At 34.3% G+C, this 23,483-nt stretch overlaps 3 protein-coding genes, 1 long non-coding RNA gene and 1 pseudogene across 4 annotated transcripts; 3 read left to right on the top strand and 2 right to left on the bottom strand.

Moving 5' to 3' along the window:
• The first annotated feature begins 1,533 nt into the window (after positions 1-1,533).
• Positions 1,534-3,639, top strand: LOC108844825 (uncharacterized). The gene is made up of 5 exons (XM_018618118.1): positions 1,534-1,786; positions 1,895-1,993; positions 2,081-2,344; positions 2,519-2,718; positions 3,121-3,639. The coding sequence occupies exons 1-5, from the start codon at positions 1,534-1,536 to the stop codon at positions 3,637-3,639; spliced, it is 1,335 nt and encodes a 444-aa protein (XP_018473620.1).
• A 133-nt stretch (positions 3,640-3,772) lies between these two features.
• Positions 3,773-4,326, top strand: LOC130509769 (uncharacterized). Its single transcript, XR_008943729.1, has 2 exons — positions 3,773-3,926; positions 4,066-4,326. It is a non-coding gene; the product is annotated as an uncharacterized LOC130509769 (long non-coding RNA).
• Positions 4,327-7,273: 2,947 nt separating this feature from the next.
• Positions 7,274-11,718, top strand: LOC108847586 (poly [ADP-ribose] polymerase 2). The gene is made up of 18 exons (XM_018620864.2): positions 7,274-7,558; positions 7,642-7,900; positions 8,350-8,501; positions 8,589-8,670; positions 8,782-9,026; positions 9,169-9,295; positions 9,476-9,531; positions 9,614-9,687; positions 9,790-9,836; positions 9,927-9,976; positions 10,085-10,147; positions 10,227-10,307; positions 10,401-10,511; positions 10,589-10,664; positions 10,760-10,902; positions 11,010-11,083; positions 11,196-11,301; positions 11,392-11,718. Exons 1-18 carry the CDS (start codon positions 7,475-7,477, stop codon positions 11,482-11,484), a joined length of 1,923 nt encoding a protein of 640 aa, XP_018476366.1. The 5' UTR covers positions 7,274-7,474; the 3' UTR covers positions 11,485-11,718.
• Positions 11,719-12,105: 387 nt separating this feature from the next.
• On the bottom strand, positions 12,106-13,804 carry LOC108847587 (O-methyltransferase 1, chloroplastic-like; annotated as a pseudogene).
• Positions 13,805-18,297: 4,493 nt separating this feature from the next.
• LOC108847585 (L-type lectin-domain containing receptor kinase IV.4-like) lies at positions 18,298-21,383 on the bottom strand. The gene has a single exon (XM_018620862.2). It carries the CDS (start codon positions 21,228-21,230, stop codon positions 19,197-19,199), a length of 2,034 nt encoding a protein of 677 aa, XP_018476364.1. The 5' UTR covers positions 21,231-21,383; the 3' UTR covers positions 18,298-19,196.
• Positions 21,384-23,483: the final 2,100 nt, after the last annotated feature.

Raw genomic sequence — 23,483 nt, 5'->3', positions numbered from 1 at the left:
TTTTACGCTCAGCCGCAAGCCCAGCAACCCCACTTTAGAAAGAATCGTTTCTTTGGTACTTTGCAAATCAATTTATAAATTAAGAAAACATATATTCTTTAAATAAGTTAGGGATGAGGACAGGCTGTTATGTTAGGCAGTTGGTATAGGACTGTGAACAACTGAACATGTCTTGGTACTCTGTATCTAACACCACTAACCACTAGTGATGTTATTTTGGGCCTTTACATGTTCTCTACTTTTTGTTCTTGTTGTTGGTCGAAATCTCTCTCTTCTTTTACATGTTCTCTACATATGGTTATAAAGAACTATTATTTTACTAGTGAGTAATGGCACATGAACAACATGAAAAACTTATATTCTTCAGAATCCCCTATATACTAAAACGCAAGTCGACTAGCTAATCATAATTCGACACATGGATTCTATTTTAAATTTTTAAAATTACATAATTATTATCGAACAAAATGGAAACAAATAAAGATCAAACACGATGTCAACAATCCAATTACGTGACTACATCTCCACGATCACCTGTTACCACCGTTTAAAGAAAAACAGTTACCACCAATTTTCAGAATCTAGATAACTACTCTTTCCATCATTTATATTTGTATTCGATGTTTCTCTACTACTCTTACTGATCCACACCCAAAAACACATTTTCTTATTTTTCTTTCTCGATCTCTGAATCTCACTCTTTTATACACTGTCTCGGTATATCAAGCCTCGATCACTCACATGCAAGGTGTCCCTTCAAAGAACTTAGGTTGTATCCAGAGGCGAACCTAGGTTGTAGGTGGTGGGGTCAATTGAACCCACAAAAAAAAATTTTTATTAACAGCATAAATAAAAAAGTTTGAACCCATTAAACTTTCATATTCTGAACCCACAAAAAAATTGTTTGGACCCACAAAGCCCAATATATTGTCGATGGTCCGATAATTAGTAAAAAGGAATTTTAAAAAATTTTGTTTGCTAAACACTTTTAACACTTTTAACCTAATTTTTTTTCTCTGTTTCTAGAATAGATCTTTTTATTGTCTTTTCAACTTCTTTCTCTTCTCCTCTCCACATCTAACGTGCATTCTAATTTCTATGTAAGTTCAGATTTTACAATTAAACTTTTATGTTATTGTCTCTTACTAACTTTATATGCATGTTACAACAATTTATTTTACATAATTGTAAATTTTTAACAAACCTAACTGAATTTTTTTCTGTTCTTTGGTCTAGAGATGAGAAAATAATAGTTGTCTGTCGTTTTTGTTTTGTTTCTATGTATTTTTATCATACTTTTTAATAATATATTTTTTTTTTCAGCAGAACCAATGGAAAAGTTTCTGAATTTAAAAAGAAAGGAGCCATCCCCATCTTGTGATTTAGATGATTTACCATGGGATCCTGCTGATCGGAAAAAAATATCTGAATACCCTTCAAATCAAAGAGATGAGGTAATTCGTAGATATTTGACTAGAGGTCCTTGTCAACCTCGTGGTCATATCTTTAAACAAAAAAATGATATCAGGCATAATGAGGCGATTTAATCCTGCTTGGTTTGATCAGTATAAGAACTGGTTAGAATATAGTGTTAAGAAAGACGCTGCATATTGTCTATGTTGTTACTTGTTTAGAGATATTAATGGAAAAGGTGGAAAAACTGATGCATGGATTAACGAAGGTTTTTCTAGCTGGAATAAGTTCAGTAGGCTTGCAGAACATGTGGGACAGGTTAATAGCTTTCATAATAATGCAGTTATGAAATGTGAAAACTTGATGAGACAAGGTCAGTCTATTAGGCATGCTTTGCATAAGCAGGATGATATTACCAAGAATGAGTATCGGATTCGGTTAAATGCTTCATTTGATGTTTCCAGATTTTTGTTGCGACAAGGTCTTCCTTTCCGTGGTCATAATGAGTCTGAAACATCTGCTAATAAAGGAAACTTTATGGAGCTTCTGGAATACACTGCTGAACAAAATGAAGCTGTGAGTAAGGTTTTCTTACAAAATGCTCCAGGAAATAATCAGATGGTATCTTCGAAGATTCAGAAAGATATTGCGCATTGCTTTGCAGAAGAGGTAGTCAAATCTATTATTGAAGAAATTGATCATGACGTTTTTGGTTTGCTGGTTGATGAATCTGCTGACGTTTCTGATAAGGAACAAATGGCAGTAGTATTTCGGTTTGTTGATAAAAGTGGGATTGTCAAAGAAAGATTCATTAGCATTATACATGTGGCTGAGACATCTTCAGCATATCTGAAATCTGCTATTGATTCTTTGTTTGCTAAGCTTGGGTTAAGCATAAAAAAGTTGAGAGGACAAGGTTACGATGGCGCAAGTAATATGAAAGGTGAATATAATGGACTAAGGTCACTGATTTTACGGGAAAACACCTCAGCTTATTATGTCCATTGTTTTGCTCATCAACTTCAATTGGTTGTTGTGGCTGTTGCAAAAAAGAATTTTGAGGTTGGAGGATTCTTTGATATGATTTCTCTATTGTTGAATGTGGTTGGAGCTTCATGTAAGAGAAAATATCAGATTCGAGAAGATCACAGAAAAATGATTGAAGAAGATATTCTTGATGGTAAAATCAATACAGGAAAAGGGTTGAATCAAGAAGTTTCTATTCAGAGACCAGGACAGACACGTTGGGGTTCTCACTACAGAACTTTGTTGCGTTTGATTGAGTTATTTTCTCCCATCATTAATGTGCTTAAACATATTGAGAATGAGGGCTTGGACGACTCAAAAAGACGACAAGCATATGGTCTTCTTGTATACTTCCAGGATTTTGATTTTGTGTTTTATCTGCAAATGATGGTTCACCTTTTAGGACTTACAGATAGCTTATCCAAAGCTCTGCAACAAAGGGATCAAGACATTTTGAATGCTATGTCATTGATGAAATCAACAAAGAGACAACTTCAAGATTTTAGAGATAATGGGTGGCATTCTTTGATGGAGGTCTTTTCTTTTTGTGAGAAGTATGAGATTGAGAAGGTTGATATGGAAGATGAATTTATTCACCCAAAGAGACCAAGGAAAAAAACAGGAATACAAAACATGCATCACTACAAAGTCAATTGTTTATATGCTGTTTTGGATTTGCAGCTTCAAGAATTTAATGATCGCTTTACTGAGGCAAACACCGAGTTGCTTACTTGTGTTGCTTGTTTATCTCCTATTGGTTCATTTTCTGAGTTTGACCATTCGAAGCTGATGAATTTAGCCAAGTTCTATCCTGACGACTTTAGTCCTACAGAGCGCATAACTCTTGAGCAGCAGTTGTCTATATACATCGACAATGTTCGACATGATGATAGATTTAGTCATTTGAAGAGTCTAGGAGACCTTGCTCGTATGTTGGTGGATACACGGAAACATCAATCACTTCCTTTGGTTTATAGGCTTTTGAAGTTAGCTTTGATTTTGCCAGTCGCAACTGCAACTGTTGAAAGATGTTTTTCAGCAATGAAGATTGTGAAGACAGATCGACGAAATCGGATTGACGATGAGTTTCTTAATGATTGTTTAGTTTGTTATATTGAGAAAGATGTATTTGAGACTGTTACTAATGAAACAGCGATGAAGAAATTTCAAGATATGAAAGATCGTATGATGCTTTTGTAGAATGATATTTTTTTAGAATGATTTATAAGATATTTTTTTTGTTAATTTTTGGTTTAGTTTGAAGTTTGAACCCACAAAAAAAAATTTCTGGGTCCGCCGTTGGTTGTATCTCTTTGTTTCTAAATATGAAAATCTGAAATACAGAGGGAAAGAATGAAATACATATAAATATTTTTCTGTAGGACCATTTCTGTATCCAACAAAAATAGAAATGCGGAAGAAGACAATGGAGCGTTTGCAACAAACGGAGTACAAGAGCAGAAGCCTACATAATCTAAAACCAAATGGTATCTTTAGTTCTTCTCTGATTGTTTGTTTTATGTTACTCTTCGAAAACTCTATTTTGTTTTTGAAATCAGAAACTCTGTTTTGTTTTCGTAATCAGAAACTATATTTTGTTTTTGTAATCTTTACATGTTTGGAAAGATACCAAACACTCTACGGAGGAAAATGATGTGAGGCATCTTTCAAAAGATGTGGAGAGGCAACAAAAAAGAACTAACACTGCCAGGAGGAGAGTCAACAACTTTGATAATCACAATTCAGTGGTATAGTACGACTATTTCATAAATCTGTTTTTTAGCAACTCATAAATCTGTTTAATATCAGAGCATATTCAACTATTTTACAAATTATTTGTAAGTATACTAAATACAAATTTAATATATACATATATGTTTAGTTTCATTGTTTTATTTTCTTTAAATTTCATTGTTTTGCTTTTCATTATTTTAAATCTAAGGATATTTTTATTTCTAAAGAAATATTTTTATAAAAAATACAAATAATGCAGTGGATCAAATATAAATATTTACGTGTACCTATATTATATATCTCAGAATTTTATGAAAAGTTATTACCAAATATGTATATCCTATTTAAATTCTTACAAAATCATAATAATTGTTTCAAAGCTTCCAATTGTTTTTGTTTGTATGCAGCCGATTCTAATTTTAGATGCAAGTGTTATCCAGCTCCAGAAAATATAACTAAAACAATTTTAAATTTGATAAAACAAAAAAATAAGTTAAAACACTGAATTTAGGAGAAATTTGGCCCGTGCTTAGCACGGGGTGATAATACTAGTTGTTACTAAACTCCAAAATGTATGCTAATCCCTTAGGTTGAGAACATTTTATCCCAAACTAATTAGGCTAGGGATGGAAAAAGACGAATCCAAAATTATGAACCGATCCAATTTAATAACGGGTATATCCGAATCGAAGTGAACCCGGTATAATATGCAAATAGATCGTGTTCTATAGTATTTTGGATTTTGGATTTTACTCGAATAGATAATCCAAAATTTTCAAAAATACAAAACTTCTTCATACCAAATACAAACTCAATCCAAATAAGTACTCTAATAAATATCCATGACATGAAAAATTAATTCCAGTATTCAGTTTAACGATAATTAGTCAAATACTGAAAATTTTATATTTTGACAATAAATTTTGATTATAATTTATTTTTATTCAAAAGTTTCAAAACTATTATATTTTTTCATATGTTTGTTTATAGAGTTGTTAATTGTTTTAGTTTTATTCAAAAAATTCAAAACTATTATATTTTTCATATGTTTGTTTATAGAGTTGTCAATTGTTAGTTTTAATTTGTTTATGTTTTTTTAACAACCCTTCTTAGTCATGCCACCAAATTTTGTTAATGCAAATTGTTTAGTTTTTAGAAATTTGTGAATTTAAATATATATTTTTAAGTCACAAATAAGTATTTGGATAATTGAAACCTAAATTAGAACCGAATTTGAAAGCAGGTTCAACTGATTTCTTAGTGTATTACTATACCTGAACTGAATCCGAGTAAACTCAAACCTGATAGTAAACCAAACTTATATAATATTTGAATGTGATTAAATTTGTACTTCCATAAGATCTGAACCCAATTGTTCTTGAATCGTTTGGACATCTGACCCTCCATGTCTAATTTTGGTCTAATATAGCTAGAAAACAATTAGAGGTTGCCTATCTCTACAATCTACATAATTTATTGTGTTTCAAGCACAGAGAGGTAGCAAGTATGACGGTATGTATAACTTAGACCTGGGCGTTCGGGTCTTCGAGTCTTCGGGTCGGGTTCGGATCTTTTTAGATCTAGGTTCTTTCGGGTCCTAAATATTTGGATCCAACAGGTACTTCTAAATTTTTGGTCCGGATTTGGATCGGTTCTTTTTGGGTCCGGGGTTCGGATCTATAATTAAAATGTTTGTAAAATATCCATAATTGTTCGGGTTCATATCGGGTCCGGATCGGGTTCGGGTATTTAAGATTTAAAACACACAAAAATACACAAATTTCATCAAATTTAGTCAAAATATGTCATATGTATCTAAAATCTTACAAAATAACTTAAAATAAATTACTAAAAATTAAAAGAAAAATTTGAATTTTACATTTAAAACTTCATATTACTTGAAAATGTTACAGAAATAATAACAAAGATTGTTAACAAAAATATATTTCAACTAAATCATAAAATAAAATATAGAAAATAGAACATAACAAAACATAGTTTTGGATATTCATGTTTTTAAGTCGGGTATGAATCGTTTTTTTAGGGTCGGGTCTATTCGGATCGGTTCTTTTCTGGTCGGGTCTATTCGGGTCGGTTCTTTTCGGATCCGGATCTATTCGGATAGGAAATTTTTGGACCCAACAGATACTTCTAAAGGTTCAGGTCGGTTCCAATTCAGGTATTTTTGGGTCGGTTCCGGGTGCATGTTAAAATATCCATGCCTAAATAACCTATAGACTTTGCTTTGATAAGCATATTGCTTTGACTCGTTGTTGGAAAATTTATTTTGTCTGTTTTTTAAATCTGATAAATCGTTTTAATAATTATTATTATGATGAGTAGGCAACACATTCCTTTAATCCATTAGTGGTGGTTTGTAGGCACGTCCTTGGAAATGCCAGAGTAGTGGCGAACCTTAACCACCAGTCTACCAAAAACAACAAGAAATGAAACAATATTGTGTTTTTTTTTGGGTAAAAAATACTGCTTTTTTTAACATTATTTTTTATAAAAGTGTAATTATTTTAAAATATTATTAATACAACACAAGTCAAAACAAAAATTAATTTTCTGAAAAGCCTTAAAATCTGTTAGTTCCATATTATTTACTTTGTGTTTCATTATCTAAAAGCATAAACTTTAGTGGTTTGTAATTTTTTCTTTTGTTGATAATCAATTTAAAGTTTCAACAAAAAAATACTTAAAATCTGTTTACGAAAATTAAACTCTTGAAAAATATATATAAAAAATTCAACTATTTTTACATCTAATTTTGTTTTCATTATTAGAATATGTATTTGTTACTTTTTTCTTAAAATAACACACGGAAACACAAGTTTTTTTTTTGAGAAAAGACAAAAATCTGTGCACAAAAGTTCAACTCTTCTTTTTTATAGAAAATTAGTCTTTCATGTTCTTTTTTTTTTGTTTTGCCATCGATTTATCAATGGTAAAAAAGAGTGAGAAATACAGAATACAGGATTAAATAAATCATTTAAAAAGGTCATGGGTACATTTAGGAATCTATACTAATATTCGGGGGTGTTTCCGAGGTTAAAAGAGCAATATCACAAAAAACCAGCGAGAGAACTTTTCAATTTTCTTAAAAATTAATTTTGAAATTTGTAAAAAGGAAGAAGATTCGAAAAGCCCTAAAGCTTTCAAGAGAAGACACTGACGAAAGAAGAAGAGACCTCTTCTTCAAATGCTCGCGCGAACTCTCTTCTTCCTCCAAAGCAAACCATAGAACCAACCAACCTTCTCTCTCTCTCAGTCACATTCCCTAGAAGACGAACGAAAAATGGCGAACAAGCTCAAAGTCGACGAACTCCGATCAAAGCTCGCCGAGCGAGGACTCAGCACCACCGGACTCAAATCCGTTCTGGTATCCATCTCTCTCTCTTAATCGCATCTAAACTCTTCTCTTACCGATTCGGAATTTGACTTTTGGTGTTTGTTTCGATATAGGTGGAGAGGCTCGAGGAGGCTATCGCGGAAGACGCGAAGAAGGAGGAATCGAAGAGGAAGAGGAAACGAACTGTAGATTCTTCTTCGGACGGTGGTGGTGATGATGATTCGAACAAACTGATTGCGATTGGCGAGCTTCGCGCGATGAATGTGAAGGAGATGCGAGAGGAAGCTAGTAGGAGAGGCGTAGCTGCGACTGGTACCAAGAAGGAACTTCTCGAGAGGCTCTGTAACGGTCCAAGTGCCCAAGTCAAGTCAGGTGAGTTGGGGTTTAGTTTAGGTTCATATTGCCTTTGAATTGAATCTTCTCTGATTCTCTGTTGCATTAGTTAGTTGGAGATTTAAATCTCTGTAGCATCCGTTACAATAGTAATAGTTTTGCAATGTTCAAAAAATCGCTAGACCGTGATTAGGTCTTTTATAGAGGATTGTTGTTTAGTAGGGCGCCTAGACCGATTTTTTGAACTTCTAAAAAGATTGTTTTATAAAACTCGTTTAGACCATGATTAACCCCGTCTCTTAATTGGAGTTCTTAGCTTCGGTTAAGAGACGGTTCTTAGCTTTTGTTAGATAAAAAAATGTCAAATCATGAGTTAAGAACCCCGGCTAAGAAGACTGGGGTTAATCATACCCTTAGTTTAGGTCTGATTTGCCGTCTACACTGATTTTTAGAACACTTGTACCAGTGTTGTTATTGACATTTTTCAGGGACAGATGGAGCTGAAGATGATGACGATGATGATGGATTTGAGGAAGAAAAGAAAGAAGAGAAGATCGTCACTGCGACAAAGAAGGGAGCAGCGGTGTTGGATCAGTGGATTCCTGATAACATTAAGAGCCACTACCATGTTCTACAAAGGGCAAGTTCTTTTTTTTTCTCATCTTGTTGTGTTCATGAGTGTGCCCATTTGACTTGAGTTTTCTTTTTGTTTGTTGAATGTTTGTAGGGTGATGATGTTTATGATGCTATGTTGAATCAGACAAATGTCAGGGATAATAATAACAAGTTCTTTGTCCTGCAAGTGCTAGGTATGATTAGGATGACACTTGTATTGTTTTGAAAGAACCCATTGTAGCTTTTATCGATTTTGTTGTCCCTCTTTATTCCATTTTTAATGAATTTGTGTGATCTATGCGCAGAGTCTGATAACCAGACCCAGAAGACATATATGGTCTACTTCAGATGGGGAAGAGTTGGTGTGAAAGGACAGAGTAAATTAGACGGGCCTTTTCACTCATGGGATCGTGCAATAGAAATATTTAGCAATAAGTTCCTTGATAAGACAAAGAACTTTTGGTCTGACAGAAAGGAGTTTATACCTCATCCTAAGCTTTATACATGGATTGAAATGGACTATGGCAAAGACGATAATGATTCAGCTATTGTGAGTATTTCAGAATCTTTATTCTTACAATTTATGATGTAGTATGCTCGAACCATCTGTTGAAATGAGACAAATCATTTCTTCAAACGTTCTCTTTGTTCAAATGCACTTTCACTAAATTTGCAATTTTTTTCCTTATCAGGTCAATGATGTTCCAAAATCATCTTCTGAAGTTAAACCTGAGGAATCAAAACTAGATCCTCAGATTGCCAAGTTCATCTCTCTTATATGCAACGTAAGCATGATGGCACAGCACATGATGGAAATAGGTTAGTCTCTTCCTTACTTCATTTAAGTTAGGGCCAGAAGTAGCAGTGATTGACATTCATTTGCTTATATTGGTATATCTATACACAAAATCGTAGTTATCAACCTGTTTTTTTTTTTTCTAACTTCTAGCTGATTGTCATTCTGCCACTCATATATTTTTCGATATTTGAACTTTGAAGGATACAACGCTAACAAATTGCCACTTGGCAAGCTAAGCAAGTCCACAATAACAAAGGTACAAATAGAAAATGTTTTTTTGGGGTCTTCTTGTATTTTTGTTGTGATAGCAGATAATATCTCGGCTTGGTTCTATCTAGGGTTATGAAGTGTTGAAGAGAATCTCGGAGGTGATGGGACGGTTTGATAGAGCGAGACTTGAGGAACTGAGTGGGTATGTATCTGGTTAAGTGTCGCGTTTAGTGGAATATATAACCATTTCCACAAAGATATCGGAATCGAGCTAGTCTAACTTTGTATCATTATTTTTATGCAGAGAGTTCTATACTGTGATACCCCATGATTTTGGTTTCAAGAAAATGAGTAAGTTCATATGCGTGCGAATATTTGAGTATAAGAAGAATGATATTATAACTGAACATTCACTAACTTCTGAAATGCGACTTGTAACAGGTCAGTTTGTTATAGACACTCCTCAGAAGTTGAAACAGAAAATAGAAATGGTAACTCTTGCTACTGTTTACTACGTGATTAGTTTTGGCCTTCAGAAAATTAATAGTCTGTGGTACTTGTTATGTGTAGTTTTTTACCACATCACTATTTAATGTCAGGTTGAAGCATTAGGTGAAATCGAACTGGCCACAAAGTTGTTGTCCGTCGACCCGGGATTGATGGTAAATCAGTGGTTTTAAGGCATCAAATCACTTCTTCATATAGTGCCCTAATGATATGGCATTACTTTTTGCAATGTAGGATGATCCTTTGTATTATCACTACCAGCAACTTAATTGTGGATTGACACCAGTAGGAGCCGATTCAGAAGAGTTCTCTATGGTAATATTGAAGGAGCATTTGTTTCTTACGAGCAGTTCAAACATGTCTGTGTTTCTTACACCTTTTGCTGTCTTCTCCTTGTTGCGAAATTAGGTGGCCAATTACATGGAGAACACTCATGCAAAAACGCATTCGGGATACACAGTTGAGATTGCTCAGCTATTTAGAGCTTCTAGAGCTCGTGAAGCTGATCGATTCCAACAGGTATGTTACGGTATCTCAAGCTTGTCCTTACTGTACCATACTATTCTGATTTCTCATTTTGGCACTGTTCTTGGCAGTTCTCAAGTTCTAAGAATAGGATGCTACTCTGGCATGGGTCACGTCTCACTAACTGGGCTGGTATTTTATCTCAAGGTAACAACAGGTTTCTCTGGTTTTTATTGTTTTTTTTTGTCTCTTAGATTTTCATTGCATAGTAAAGTGAACTACTATGAGATACAACCGAACAGGTCTTCGGATAGCTCCTCCTGAAGCGCCTGTAACTGGTTACATGTTCGGAAAAGGGGTTTACTTTGCCGACATGTTCTCCAAGAGTGCAAACTATTGCTACGCTAACGCTGGTGCTAATGACGGCGTCCTGCTCCTCTGCGAGGTATTATACTCTCTTCTTAGTTTATATGGAAAACAACAAAATGGTTCTATGTGTTAGCAGCACTACCTCTGTCTTTTTATGTTTCGTAATGATCAAAACTTCTTTAGGTTGCTTTGGGAGACATGAACGAGCTTCTAAATTCGGATTATAACGCGGATAAATTGCCTCCGGGGAAGCTAAGGTATACAGATCCATCTCAATATTAATATCATACGGGTTCTTTGTGGAGATGAGTTAAGAATTACAGGTTTGCTACTGTATAAAATCTTGATTTGTGACTCTGATGGTTGCAGCACAAAAGGTGTGGGAAGAACAGCACCAAACCCATCAGAGGCTAAGACACTAGAAGATGGTGTTGTTGTTCCACTTGGCAAACCAGTGGATCATTCAAGCTCCAAGGTTAGGCTTTGTTTTTGTTCAAACACATTTTTTTTCACCAGATCATAGTTACATAAATTTACTGATTGATTTTGTTTGGCTTTTTGGCAGGGGACATTATTGTACAACGAATATATTGTGTACAATACAGAACAGATCAAGATGCGATATGTGATCCAAGTCAAATTTAACTACAAGTACTAAAAACACTTATCTAGAGTACTGAACCGACCACCTCATTTTCAAATACTTTGATGCTTATTGGACTTGTTTTTCTATTCGGCTTGGGATTTAACCCAATGAGTGTACCCCCACAAGTGCGCTTAAGAAAGCTTGTTATGTGTGCGGCTCTCATCTCGCTAATCTGAACTTGATCTTGATTTCTTTGTAAATGAATGTTTTAAAATATGATGTTGTGCATTTTAATTAATTTGAAAATCCATATAAGGATCTACAAAATACAAATCTCTGCAAAATTTATTGACATGATGATGAAGGATGAAAATAGTCTGTTCAATTGATTAAAGAAAATGATATTCATGTTTACAGTGCAGTGAAGTTGAGATATTGTGCATCATTTCAACAATGAAGATAGATCCCTAGTTTCTGCAGCTCCAATAACTGCAGACAAATCCTGAACTTACCTTTCAAGTTTTACATGTATATAAACAAAGCTTCCATTGAAGAAACTGAACAAAAGTTGCATATGAGCAACTCATAAGAGACAAATTAACTTTTATATGAAAGTTTTCTTTGTCTTTCTTGAGTTGAATTGTAAACTTGATGGGTGTGTGATGAGACATGCTGCAGGTAGAGTGGAAAGAGTGTTGTCAATTGTGTTGATTCTGTGAACAGATGAGTAGAAATTACAATGCTGTTTTTTCTCCAAGAACTGCAAACAATTCCTAAGCTGAACTTTTATTTAGAAAATGTAGACATTGTTGTTTGTTTCAGAGCTCTTCAAATCCTTGTTCATCTCCCTCTTCTTCCACCCTCTCAAACTCTTGTCTCCATTTTTCCATCTGCAAGAGTAAAATCTAGTTAACTGTAGAAAAATGGCTAACGTAACAGAGTTGTATCTTTACCGAGAGACAATTATTACCTGATCATCTGAAAACCTGAGCTGTTGTGCTATAAACATAATCTTGTCATGGTTTACTTGTGAATGTAATACAACGCCTAAACTCGCAGCAATCTCTTCAACGCTCACTGTATTCACCTGTAAACCATTGCTCATGAACAGTTTCTCCATCCACTGCTTTAAATCCGACTGCACTCAAGACCGCGTAAAAATTACAAAGAGAAAGAATAGATAGAATGTCCAAAGATAGTTAAGAGATCAAAGTAGTGACCTGGTGTGTGATATCAGTAGGTAATTCTCCTATGAGATAGCTTTCATTCATGGCTAAGCTACTAACTGCTGATAGAATGGCTTCGAAACTTGATTGTGACTCCAGAGGTAAGCCCTGTTATATACTAACATTCATACAAATTGCAAGGAAGGGTAGAAGATTTGATTAGAAAACGCATATAACCAACCTGCATTGCCCATATACTTGGCCGGTTCCCGCTAAACCCTTTGGACCGTAAACATTGCTCTATGTCTCCTGAATCCACAGGAATGTGAAAGAACATGCAACCTTTAGGAATCCTAGCTCCCACACCTGGTACGGTACATGTAACAATCCCAACCATAACTAGAAGCAAACAAGACATTTTTTTCTTGTAAAGATCACAAGGAAAGCACAAACCTTGAAGCTTGTCAGATGCTATATCAAAAACCTTTTGTGGAGATACATCAAAGATCATAGTGGAAGCTGGCCAATTAAGCCTATAAGGACGAGTATCCATTCCATCAGTGAACAAGACAACCTGCAAAGATGTGATAAACAACTTAACTTACATAAGACTTAAGAATGAGACAAATGGAAGTAAGTAAAAGTGACCTGCTTTAGTCCATCAATGCGTTTAGCTGTTTGTAACAACTTGTCATCGATGAACTTTGTTGCAAGACAGTAATGTTGTAGTTCATGGATGTTCGGTTCCTTGTTTGAATGAGGAGGTAAGAAGCAAGCGGCATAAGGGTCGATGAATAGAGGCTCTGCTTTGCGTAAATTAGAAACCTTTTTTAGTCAAAATCAAGCTTTTTTGATCAAACGGTAAATCGAGTGTTAGGTGTTCGACGAAATGCCTAAGAGAAAGTCAACACACGATAATTGAAGAAATGTTGTAAAATGAGAGATATTGCCTGTTCGATTGGTTTCTCGTAGGCGAAGAGATGCTGAATGAATAGCTGATTGGATTAAAGGGTCGTTATCTTCTCTGAGCTCTGCTTTTGCTGAACGAGCAATGGACGTTGAAACTATACGGCGACGGGGTGCGGTGGCCGGAAAGTGCAGAGGCGGAAAACATAGACTTTGCATCAGTGATGATGATTATCGCTTTGGGATGATGAAGAAGATGATAGCACCTCTGATGCAATGCAACCAGAAGTTTTCAAGTAGATCATATTTTTTTTTCTAGTTTGACTGTTCGTAATTAATTCATAATTCACATCATCTACAGCTTCTTTTTATTCGACAAGGTGCTTTGATCATTCCTTAACTGTAATAATCTCCAATAATAATAAAAAAATACTTGATAATGAGACATAAAATTTTCAGAAAATTCATATACTAACTCGAATTCGATTCTAAACAGGAAACACCAGTTTAGCAAATTAAAAAAAAATAAACAGACAAAAAATACGAGTAAACAGCATATATATGATATTCATGAGTTTTTTTAACAACTGATATTCATGAGTTTTGTTAATTCTTCTTTCTTTAGAATGAAAAATATTTTGTTCCTTACTTTTTCTAATAGAATAAACAAAATAAAATTTTATGTCCATTTATATAGTATAATATTCTTTAGTAGATAATTTTGAAGTACTCAAAAATACTTCCAAGTAACTCTTAAGTACTCGTAAAGAACTAACAGAGCGAAACAAATAATTTGCAAATATTCAAAATAACAAATGTTCAATTTTAGCATATCAAGTATAAGTCTAAATTTATATTACTCACTTACTCAGTAAATCAAACATACTTAAATATCAAGTTTCGTCTTGTGCCTAGTGCTATGAACACCTTTAAAAAAGATAAATAACTAAAGACAAGAAATAAATAAAGACAAGAAAAAAAAAGACACATTGCTAAGGGAAGTCAATACAACAATCAAACTTTCTGGATTTCATTATTATGGAGAAAGCAATGGGAAGCATCTTAGGACATTGTACTGTAGAAAAAATGGAGTCTATGAGGTTTGCCCACATTGTGAATCAGAAGAAACAGAGCCGAAAATACAGGCTTTGCTAAAAGGATCTAAATATTTTTCCAGATCTACTTTCTCTCTCATCTCTCTCTTCCATCTCTAAAAACCAAAACTTTCAATTTCGTTTTGCTCCGTCGTTGAGTGGCCGGATTGTGTCCGGTACGTTAGCGCTCGACGGCGGAGGTTCCTTCTCTTCCTCATCTCTGTTTTCTCTTTGCTTCACCTTCGTATCTTTCCCTCTCCTCGTCTTGTCCGATGTTTCTGCTCCTGGAGGCTCGTCGGTGCCGTCTTTACTGCAGGGAAGCTCCGGCGTTGGTGCAGCTTGTTGGGTGGTGGAGCCTCGACACGGGGTCTGTGAGCTCGCGTTTGGTGAAGTCGGATTTTTTAGGGTTTTGTGAGGGGTACTTTTAGCCCCTTGTGGAGACAGCTGCGTGTGGAGGCAGATTGGATGGGCTTGCCGGTGGTTCCCTGCTGGTAAGGGGAGTGTGGAGGCGGAGCTGTGCTCTCTCCTAGGCGTCTAGTTCAGAGTCGGCTCTGACCTCTTCTTCTTGAGAGCTTTGGAGTCCCTTTTCTCAAAGGCGTTAGTAGCCTCTAGTAGCTGGCGTGTGTCAGGACTCGGGGTGTTCTTCCGTGAGGTGCTGTTCCGGAGCGGTGTTGGATACGTCGTCTATGGCGTCTTCAAGGCGATGTTGTGGTCCTCCTTTCAATCTCTGTTCTTCTTCCCGTCCTTTGGTTGCCGTCAATTGGAGAGTTGTGTCGACTTGCTCCCGATTGTTTCACTCTTGTGTGTGTTTTTTTTCAAAGCTTCTCCTTGCCACAAGATTAGCTTCTGACGGCTTAGGCTATCTTTGTCCGGTTCTCGGATGAGACGATCGACGAGTGGTTTGTGTGTCTCTGTTTTGTCAGCAGAGTATCTCCTCCCTCGGTGGCTTGATCGGTGGTTGTGACATTTCCCGACGCCGTGGGCATATTTGTGTTCGCGGTGGTGTCGTTACCCTTTGCTTTTGCAGGTCTTAGAGTGTTCTTCGGCTTCGTTTGGTTGTGGCTGTCTCGTGCCCAGTTTGTAGTTATCCGCTTGGTCTTGTGAGCCCTTTCGGCTCCATGTTCCGAATGGCTTGGCGTGCTAGAAGGTGCAGAGGGATTGGAGCGATTTTCACTTGGTATGACTCTAATCTCTTCTTCTATTGCGTCGGTGTTAAATGGTGGTGAAAGTTATGAGTTCCAAGGAGATCCCTGAGAGCTAGCTACACTAAAGACGGTATAGGAGTTCCGGGCATCCGAAGCAATGAGGAGAACCTCACGGTCCCATAAGCAACGTCAATGGTTGAGAACGGCAAACAGGTCTTAAGAATTTTAAAAACGGGCTATCGGATTGTGCTTGGTTTAGTGGGTGGGCGAAGGTAGCTTGTAATATATTGACTTAGGAACTTTTGTTCGAGTTGGGCTTGTAACCGGATCCTAAATTCCCGTTTCAACGGGTTGAAATTATTATATTAATATTAAAAAAAAAAAAAAAAAAAAAAGAAAAAAGAGCCGTGACAAGGATTTTATATGCCATAGGCCAAATAAATAAACTTTTACTAATTTTTTCAATGAAATTATACAAAATTATTTTTTGTATGATAAAAGTTTCATAGAAAAACTTACTCAAAAATAATTCTTTATAATTTATGTTAACTTGTAAAAACTATAATTAACACACCAAAATATAGAAATAAAATTTACTAATATTTCAATTACAAAGATTATTTTACAATTCTAGAATAAATAATTTTATTATATAAAATTTGGTTCTTCAAAGTTACTAATTAACACGATCGCGACACTTGAAATTTTTATATTTAAGATTGTGACATGTGTTATAAAATACAACAATCAAACTTTCTGGATTTCATTATTATGGAGAAAGCAATGGGAAGCATCTTAGGACATTGTACTGTAGAAAAAATGGAGTCTATGAGGTTTGCCCACATTGTGAATCAGAAGAAACAGAGCCGTGACAAGGATTTTATATGCCATAGGCCAAATAAATAAACTTTTACTAATTTTTCCAATGAAATTATACAAAATTATTTTTTGTATGATAAAAGTTTCATAGAAAAACTTACTCAAAAATAATTCTTATGAATTTATGTTAACTTGTAAAAAAACTATAATTAACACACCAAAATATAGAAATAAAATTTACTAATATTTCAATTACAAATATTATTTTACAATTCGAGAATAAATAATCTTATTATATAAAATTTGGTTCTTCAAAGTTACTAATTAACACGATCGCGACACTTGAAATTTTTATATTTAAGATTGTGACATGTGTTATAAAATAATAACAAAAAGATGTTTAAAAAAATATAATTATAAATATTATTTATAGTAATTTTCTATTTTTAAATCCTAAATAAAAGATAACTGCAAAATATTATTTGATAGTAATTTCCTTTTAATATTGTGACATGTGTTAAAATATATAATAATTAAAAATAATTTTCCATTTTTTTAATCCTAAACATCAGATAATTGCAAAATATTATTTGATAGTAATTTTCCTTTTAATGTTGTGACATATGTTAAAATATATAATAATTAAAAATATATATACTAATATATAAGATAATAAAAACCACTTTTATAAAAACAGTAATTGTAAAATTTATTTAATAGTATAAAATAATAATTTTAAAATTGTTTCGTAGTAATTTTTGCAGAAATTTTCCTTTTTAAAATATCATAAACAAAAAAGATCTGAAAATAGTTTATTTAATACTAATTTCCTTTACTAAAATCCTAAGGAATATATAATTGTAAAACATTATATTGAGTTTGGTTCTTCAAAGTTTCTAATTAGTATGATTAAATATATATAGTGAGAATTATAAAATTGATAAAAATTCATGATAAAAAATATATATTGATAAAAAAAAATTTCTGAAATTCTAAAGAGAAGATAACTATAATAGGTTATATGACCGATTTTCCTTTTCTAAAATTTTTTTAAAAAATGTAAAAGAGTATTTAATATTATTTTTTATTTTTAATTGTAAATAAAAAGGAGATTTATAAAATAGAATGTTTTCCTTTTTAAAATATCCTAGCAAAATAAACTTTTAAGAACTTATTTAGTAAAGCATTAAGTTAGTATATAAGAATGTGTATAATGTTGTCGTTGACTTGATTAGTGTATTTGAATTACATTTCATTTTACTTTTCATTCAATTTCTTATTTTGAGTTGTATAGAGTTAAAACGTTTAAGTATAGTATATTATTTATTCTTAAGTACAAAGTTTATAACATTCATCTATGCACTATGATTATAAAATATAGATATTAACTTGAATTTATGTGTGAAAACGGATTTTTAATTATAAAATAAATCTCACATAGTGTATGCATTACTTTACGTTTTCGTATTAAATTAAAACATCAACTAAAACTCGTTGCAACGCAACAGGCTCATATCTTGTAATATATAAAGAGTTGTCAAAAGTTATTAGTAGTGATTTTATCAAAAAAGAATATGTTTTTTAGCATAACGTTTTTACAACATATAAACAATAACATACTCATATTCAGAAGAAGTAAAATAATGAAAATTCAATAAATATATACATAATCAAGTTTTGATTGTAGATTTTTCAAAAAAAAATATTAATAGTAATTTGGATTTAAGTTAAGAAAAACACAAATAGTTATCAATAGACCATACAAAATAGTTCTATAAATATGCCCTATAGTAATTTTGCATAGATGATGCCCTAAGCCAATGCTTCAAAAGTTCCTTAACAATCACTGCTCTGAGAAGAAACAGTGGAGTGAGATGCACGCTCGGCTTCTATCTGAGGTGGTGACTGACTATGAAGGTTTGGTTAGTATCAAGAATAACAAGACTTAAAAATATAATCCGGATTTGCATTGGTGATCTTATAACCTCGCAGATACGTTTGTTTGCATTATTTTCTTTCCCCAGCCAGCATTTTGTTTTGCTTCTTATTGTTTGAACATGTTGTAGATGAAGACGTTATATTCATGGCAAATATGCTCATAAGTCATCACCATCGCCGGCAACATTATGTGAAAGGAGACTCTCTCTGCAGCTTGACTTAAAGCGTGGAAATGCAAATGTCTCTTTCCCTTTCAAGCGTCACATCAACCAGCTATCAACTCCACCGAATGCAAAAGTAAACTACTAAACTGGTCTTACACGTTCATAAAGTTTTATTTATTTCAACTCAACGTACAACACGGTCCCATATCTCATGCCGAGAGTATCTTTTCTACAATCTGTAATGTTAGACCATGTCCATCGCTAGTCTATTGTTAGAGTATCTAAAGTCCTAAAAATTAAAAAAAAATCAGAAAGTGGGAGAAAAAGGCAGATTTTGGGAGAACCCGTGTGTATCACATTCAAGAGACTCCAAGAGCTCCTTTAGAACCAATAGAAACACATGTCAATTTTTGAATGATAAATTTTATTTACAAAGATTGGACTTAAAATATATAGTTATGAAAAGTATTTGATATTTTATTATTGAGATACTTGAATTAGTATCTCTACCACTAGGGGCGCTCGAGTCACAAACGTTGAAATATTTAAAATTTACCTCCCACTGGAAGCGGAGACTATAGAATTAACCATCGAAGACCCACATGTGAACATGCCTGTCTCGCTAAGTTCGTGGTGGATTTCCAACATCTCATTCCCACCCAAGTCCAAAGGGGACAAATCTGGTAATATTGCATCTCCTCCCATGAGATAATGTAACACTTGTCTCATAGTTGGTCTATCATGTGGGCTGGAGTGAGTGCACATCAAACCTAGCTTCAAAACCATTTCGACCTCTGTTCGATCATATTCCGTCCCTAGCTTCGGGTCCTTGGCGTCCAAGATGTTTCCCTCACTCCAAAATCCCAAAACCCAATCCAAAATAAAGACCCTCTCACCATTCTCGTTCTGAATCTCGATAGGACGTCTACCGCATGCTACTTCTAGTAAAAGCACCCCAAACGCAAATATATCGGTAGCTGTAGTGGCCCGTCCTGTTCTGACGTGATCAGGGGCTAGGTATCCCCATGTTCCAGCCACTAGAGTTGTTTGAGGGTCTGACCCGTGACCGGACAATCGAGCTAAACCGAAATCCCCAAGTCTCCCATTGTGCTCTGAATCTAACAAGACGTTGCTGGCTTTGATGTCACGGTGAATCACCACTTGTTCCCATTCCTCGTGAAGGTAGAATAAGGCGGATGCCACACCTTTAATGACTTTAATCCTTTGTTTCCAGTCAAGAGTTACCTCTGGAGGACTATTGTGCAAATACTTGTCTAAGCTTCCATTAGGCATGTACTCGTACACCAGAAGAAGCTCGTCTCTCCAGCGGCAATAACCCAGGAGAGGGACTAAGTTCCGATGACCCATCCGACCAATACTCACAACCTCAGACACAAACTCTTTCAACCCTTGTTGGGATTTGTTCGAGACTCTTTTCACAGCGATCTCTTTCTCTGTCCTTGGCATGACACCTCGGTAAACGGCTCCAAACCCACCGGATCCGAGAAGGTCATTCTCATTGAACCCTTTGGTGGCACAGTACAAGTCCTTGAACTTCATTCGGTTCTTCCCAAGCCTTGTTTCCCAATCTTCGAGCTCCTCCTTGAACTTTCTCCTCCTCCTCACGACGTAGCGCACGAGTATAGTGAGCGTGGAAATAAACAAGAAGGGAACCAAAAATATGCAAACGGACGGCATCCAAGTCTTGTAGATGCTGTATATTCTTTTGGGCTCCCACCTCGGAAGTTTCGGAAGTTTTGATAAGTCCAACTGCGGAGCATTGCCCTTCACCCGGAAACTCCACCCGAGAATATAATATTCCGACACAATAGTACCGGTCGCTGACGAGAATCCTACGAACATGTCTTGTTGAAGAACCGAAGAAAGATCTCTGACGATAGAAACAAGCGGTTTTTTTGGTTTGTCCTTACTGAAGGGAGCCATTGTTACATCGATCTGATGGGTACGATCATCATAATCAACCCAAACTTGCATCCGTTTGCGACTAATCAACGTCAGATTCTTGAACTGACCTTTTCCGTCCCAGTACCCAGCTGGTGAACTCTCCACAGATGTCAAGCTATTGATATCGATTCCCACATGGTTATCGTCAGTATCATTGAACTTTGGACTCTGGATCGTATCAAACTCGATAGCGAACACGTGATTAGTGACATTACCGTCGTTTGTTATGTTCAAGAGACCCATGTATTGACTTGCGGTCGCGTAACGGAGCCTTGGGTTAGGAGCGACGACGAAAGCCATGCCGTAGCCGCTAAGGCTCGGGATCTCGGAATGAATAGCGAAGACAAATGTTGTGGAGAAGGAAGAAACGGTTCCGTCTGGAGAATCTTTGAACCGGACTGGTTTGGTGTGGAAGGCGTGACCCGTTTTCTGCATGGTGTAGTTGGTTAGCTTCAAGAGACCGTTGGGTGTGACGGTGGCGATCCCTTCGAGGGATATGTCAGTTAGTGGAGGAAGGAAGCCATTGTACGTGAAGTCAAGAGTTTGGGTAGAGGATTTTGGGAGCTGGGAGAGTAGTGTGAAGGAAAAGAAGAAGAAAATGGTGAGGAGCTTCACGAACATGTCTTTGTATTTTTTTGTTCTTCAGAAAGTTTTAGCTTAATTTATGGTGTGGAGAGCGTAGAAAAGTCAGTGTTTTTAGTTCCAGTCAAGGGAAGACTTCGTTGAACTCGATTTTGTGGAATATTAAGACAACACTTTGTTGACAAAAAAAAAAATAAAGAGACAAGACTTTAAGTACGTGACCTCCTGTCAGGGATGATAGTCTGATAGTATAACAGAACATCAGTTCAACGTGATTGGCGTCATTGTGTTGCGAAGCCAATTTTGTCTGCCCAAGTTGTGGCTTTAACGAAATCGGCGAATAAAAACCGTTAAATTCGGATTCTAATTCGACTCTGGGAAGAAGCTGTCACAACTCAGAGTTGTAGAAATACAAAATAAAATGAAAAGATGGAAAATACTGTTAGCCCATATTGGCTGCTTTTCTGCATAAAACCGAGGTGGAAGATGCAAAGGCACTCGGTTTCCAATTCCACGCAAGAAAGCTTTGTGATTGTGGCAAACGGAGATTTTTGGACGATGGTTGTAGGGTAGTATGAGAACCAGCGAAAGCTTGATTGAGACGTTATCAGCTTTACCTTGAAGGTTGGGGTGACAAATAATACAAACCCAAAAATACAAACTTACCCAGAAAAATCTGAACCTAATTAAATCCGATATAAATATCTGAATGGTCTTTATGGTATACTGAGTTTTTGAGTTTTAACCGAACAAAAACCAACAACAGATAAACCAAAATTTTCAAAAACCCAAACACTATGTATATTAAATCCGAATTTAATTCCAAACAAATATTCAAAAATACTCTAAAATTCTAATGAATACCTAAAGTAAACATCTATTAAATGAATAATTAACTCAAATACACATTTTAATGTAACTAGGTGTTTTCCTGCAACATGTGCAGTTAAAATTTTTTAAAATATTTGTTAACAGATAAATATAAATTATATTTATTTTTTTATTAATATTATAAATTTTATTTTTCTTATCAATATTTTAATATAAATTTAATTTAACTGAACATTAAAATTACAATAAAAACAATTTTGTTTATTTTGAATTATATTTAAGAATGTGCATGTATATATTTAAAATTATAATCTTAGGTAGATTTTTCTATCTATCTATTTTAATTAAATATATTAAATAAATATGTAAATTGCATAATTGTCAAAAATTAAAATTAAACAATATTTATAAAATCTGTAGATATATATAAGAAAATAATGATTTTACGATTTAATTTGATTTTATGATTTAATTTTTATAATTTTCTAAAAAATATGTATATATTTTTGAAATATTTTTAATTTAAATGATATTTCAAAATTTGAAATGCCATAATTAAATATATTTATTTTAATGATGACTTATGAGTTATTACCATATTTTTAAAAAGTCCAAAAATATAAATCGGCAATAAATGTAATATATGAGTTATTACCATATTTTAAAAAATTTATCAAAAATATAAATTAATATTAAATATAATTGTCCATATCATATTAATCTATAAGACATGTCATCAATTTTAATAGCCATGTCATATTATTTTTGTGAGAATGATTATTTTTTTGTGAGACTGATTATAGTCTAGGGGATATATTCTTTTGGTATTTGATCGAATAGTACTTTTTAAATTTTGATAACTGCATTTGAACTTTGATTATGAATCACTTGGTAATAAAGAACAGGGACGTGAACGAGAGGTAGAGAAACAATGAAATTTGGAACTTACTTTTATAAAAAAAAATCCAAAACGGAACATATATTGTCCATTTGCCATAAAAACATTTTTGGTTTGTTTTGGGTTTAGATACTCATGACTAACTTTAAAATTTCATATCAATTATTTTAAGAGTCAGAAAATATGAAAATTATACAAAATGTACATAAACAAAAAACAATCATATAAAAATAATGTGGCTCACTAAGTAATAGTGGAACACAATATCATCTTTTGATCTACAAAGAACAGAAAACAAAATCTACTGTCTACAAGCATATAGATTGTAGTTTCGTTTAACTACATAGATATCTACTGCTTGTAGACATTGATATAGATTTTTTTTTAGATCTGAATTTCGGTAGATTCCATGAACTAGTTTTTTCCTATATATCTACATACACAGAATCACAAAATATACCTATGTACCAATAATCTATGAAGATAATATTTCGTTATCTACTAGAATAATATATCCTACTACATATTGATTAAACAGTCTCCCATCATGTCTAGGCAGTAGA

Source organism: Raphanus sativus, chromosome 3 (genome assembly GCF_000801105.2).
Source record: "Raphanus sativus cultivar WK10039 chromosome 3, ASM80110v3, whole genome shotgun sequence".
Taxonomy (NCBI): domain Eukaryota; kingdom Viridiplantae; phylum Streptophyta; class Magnoliopsida; order Brassicales; family Brassicaceae; genus Raphanus; species Raphanus sativus.
This window is presented reverse-complemented; position numbering and strand designations above follow the sequence as displayed.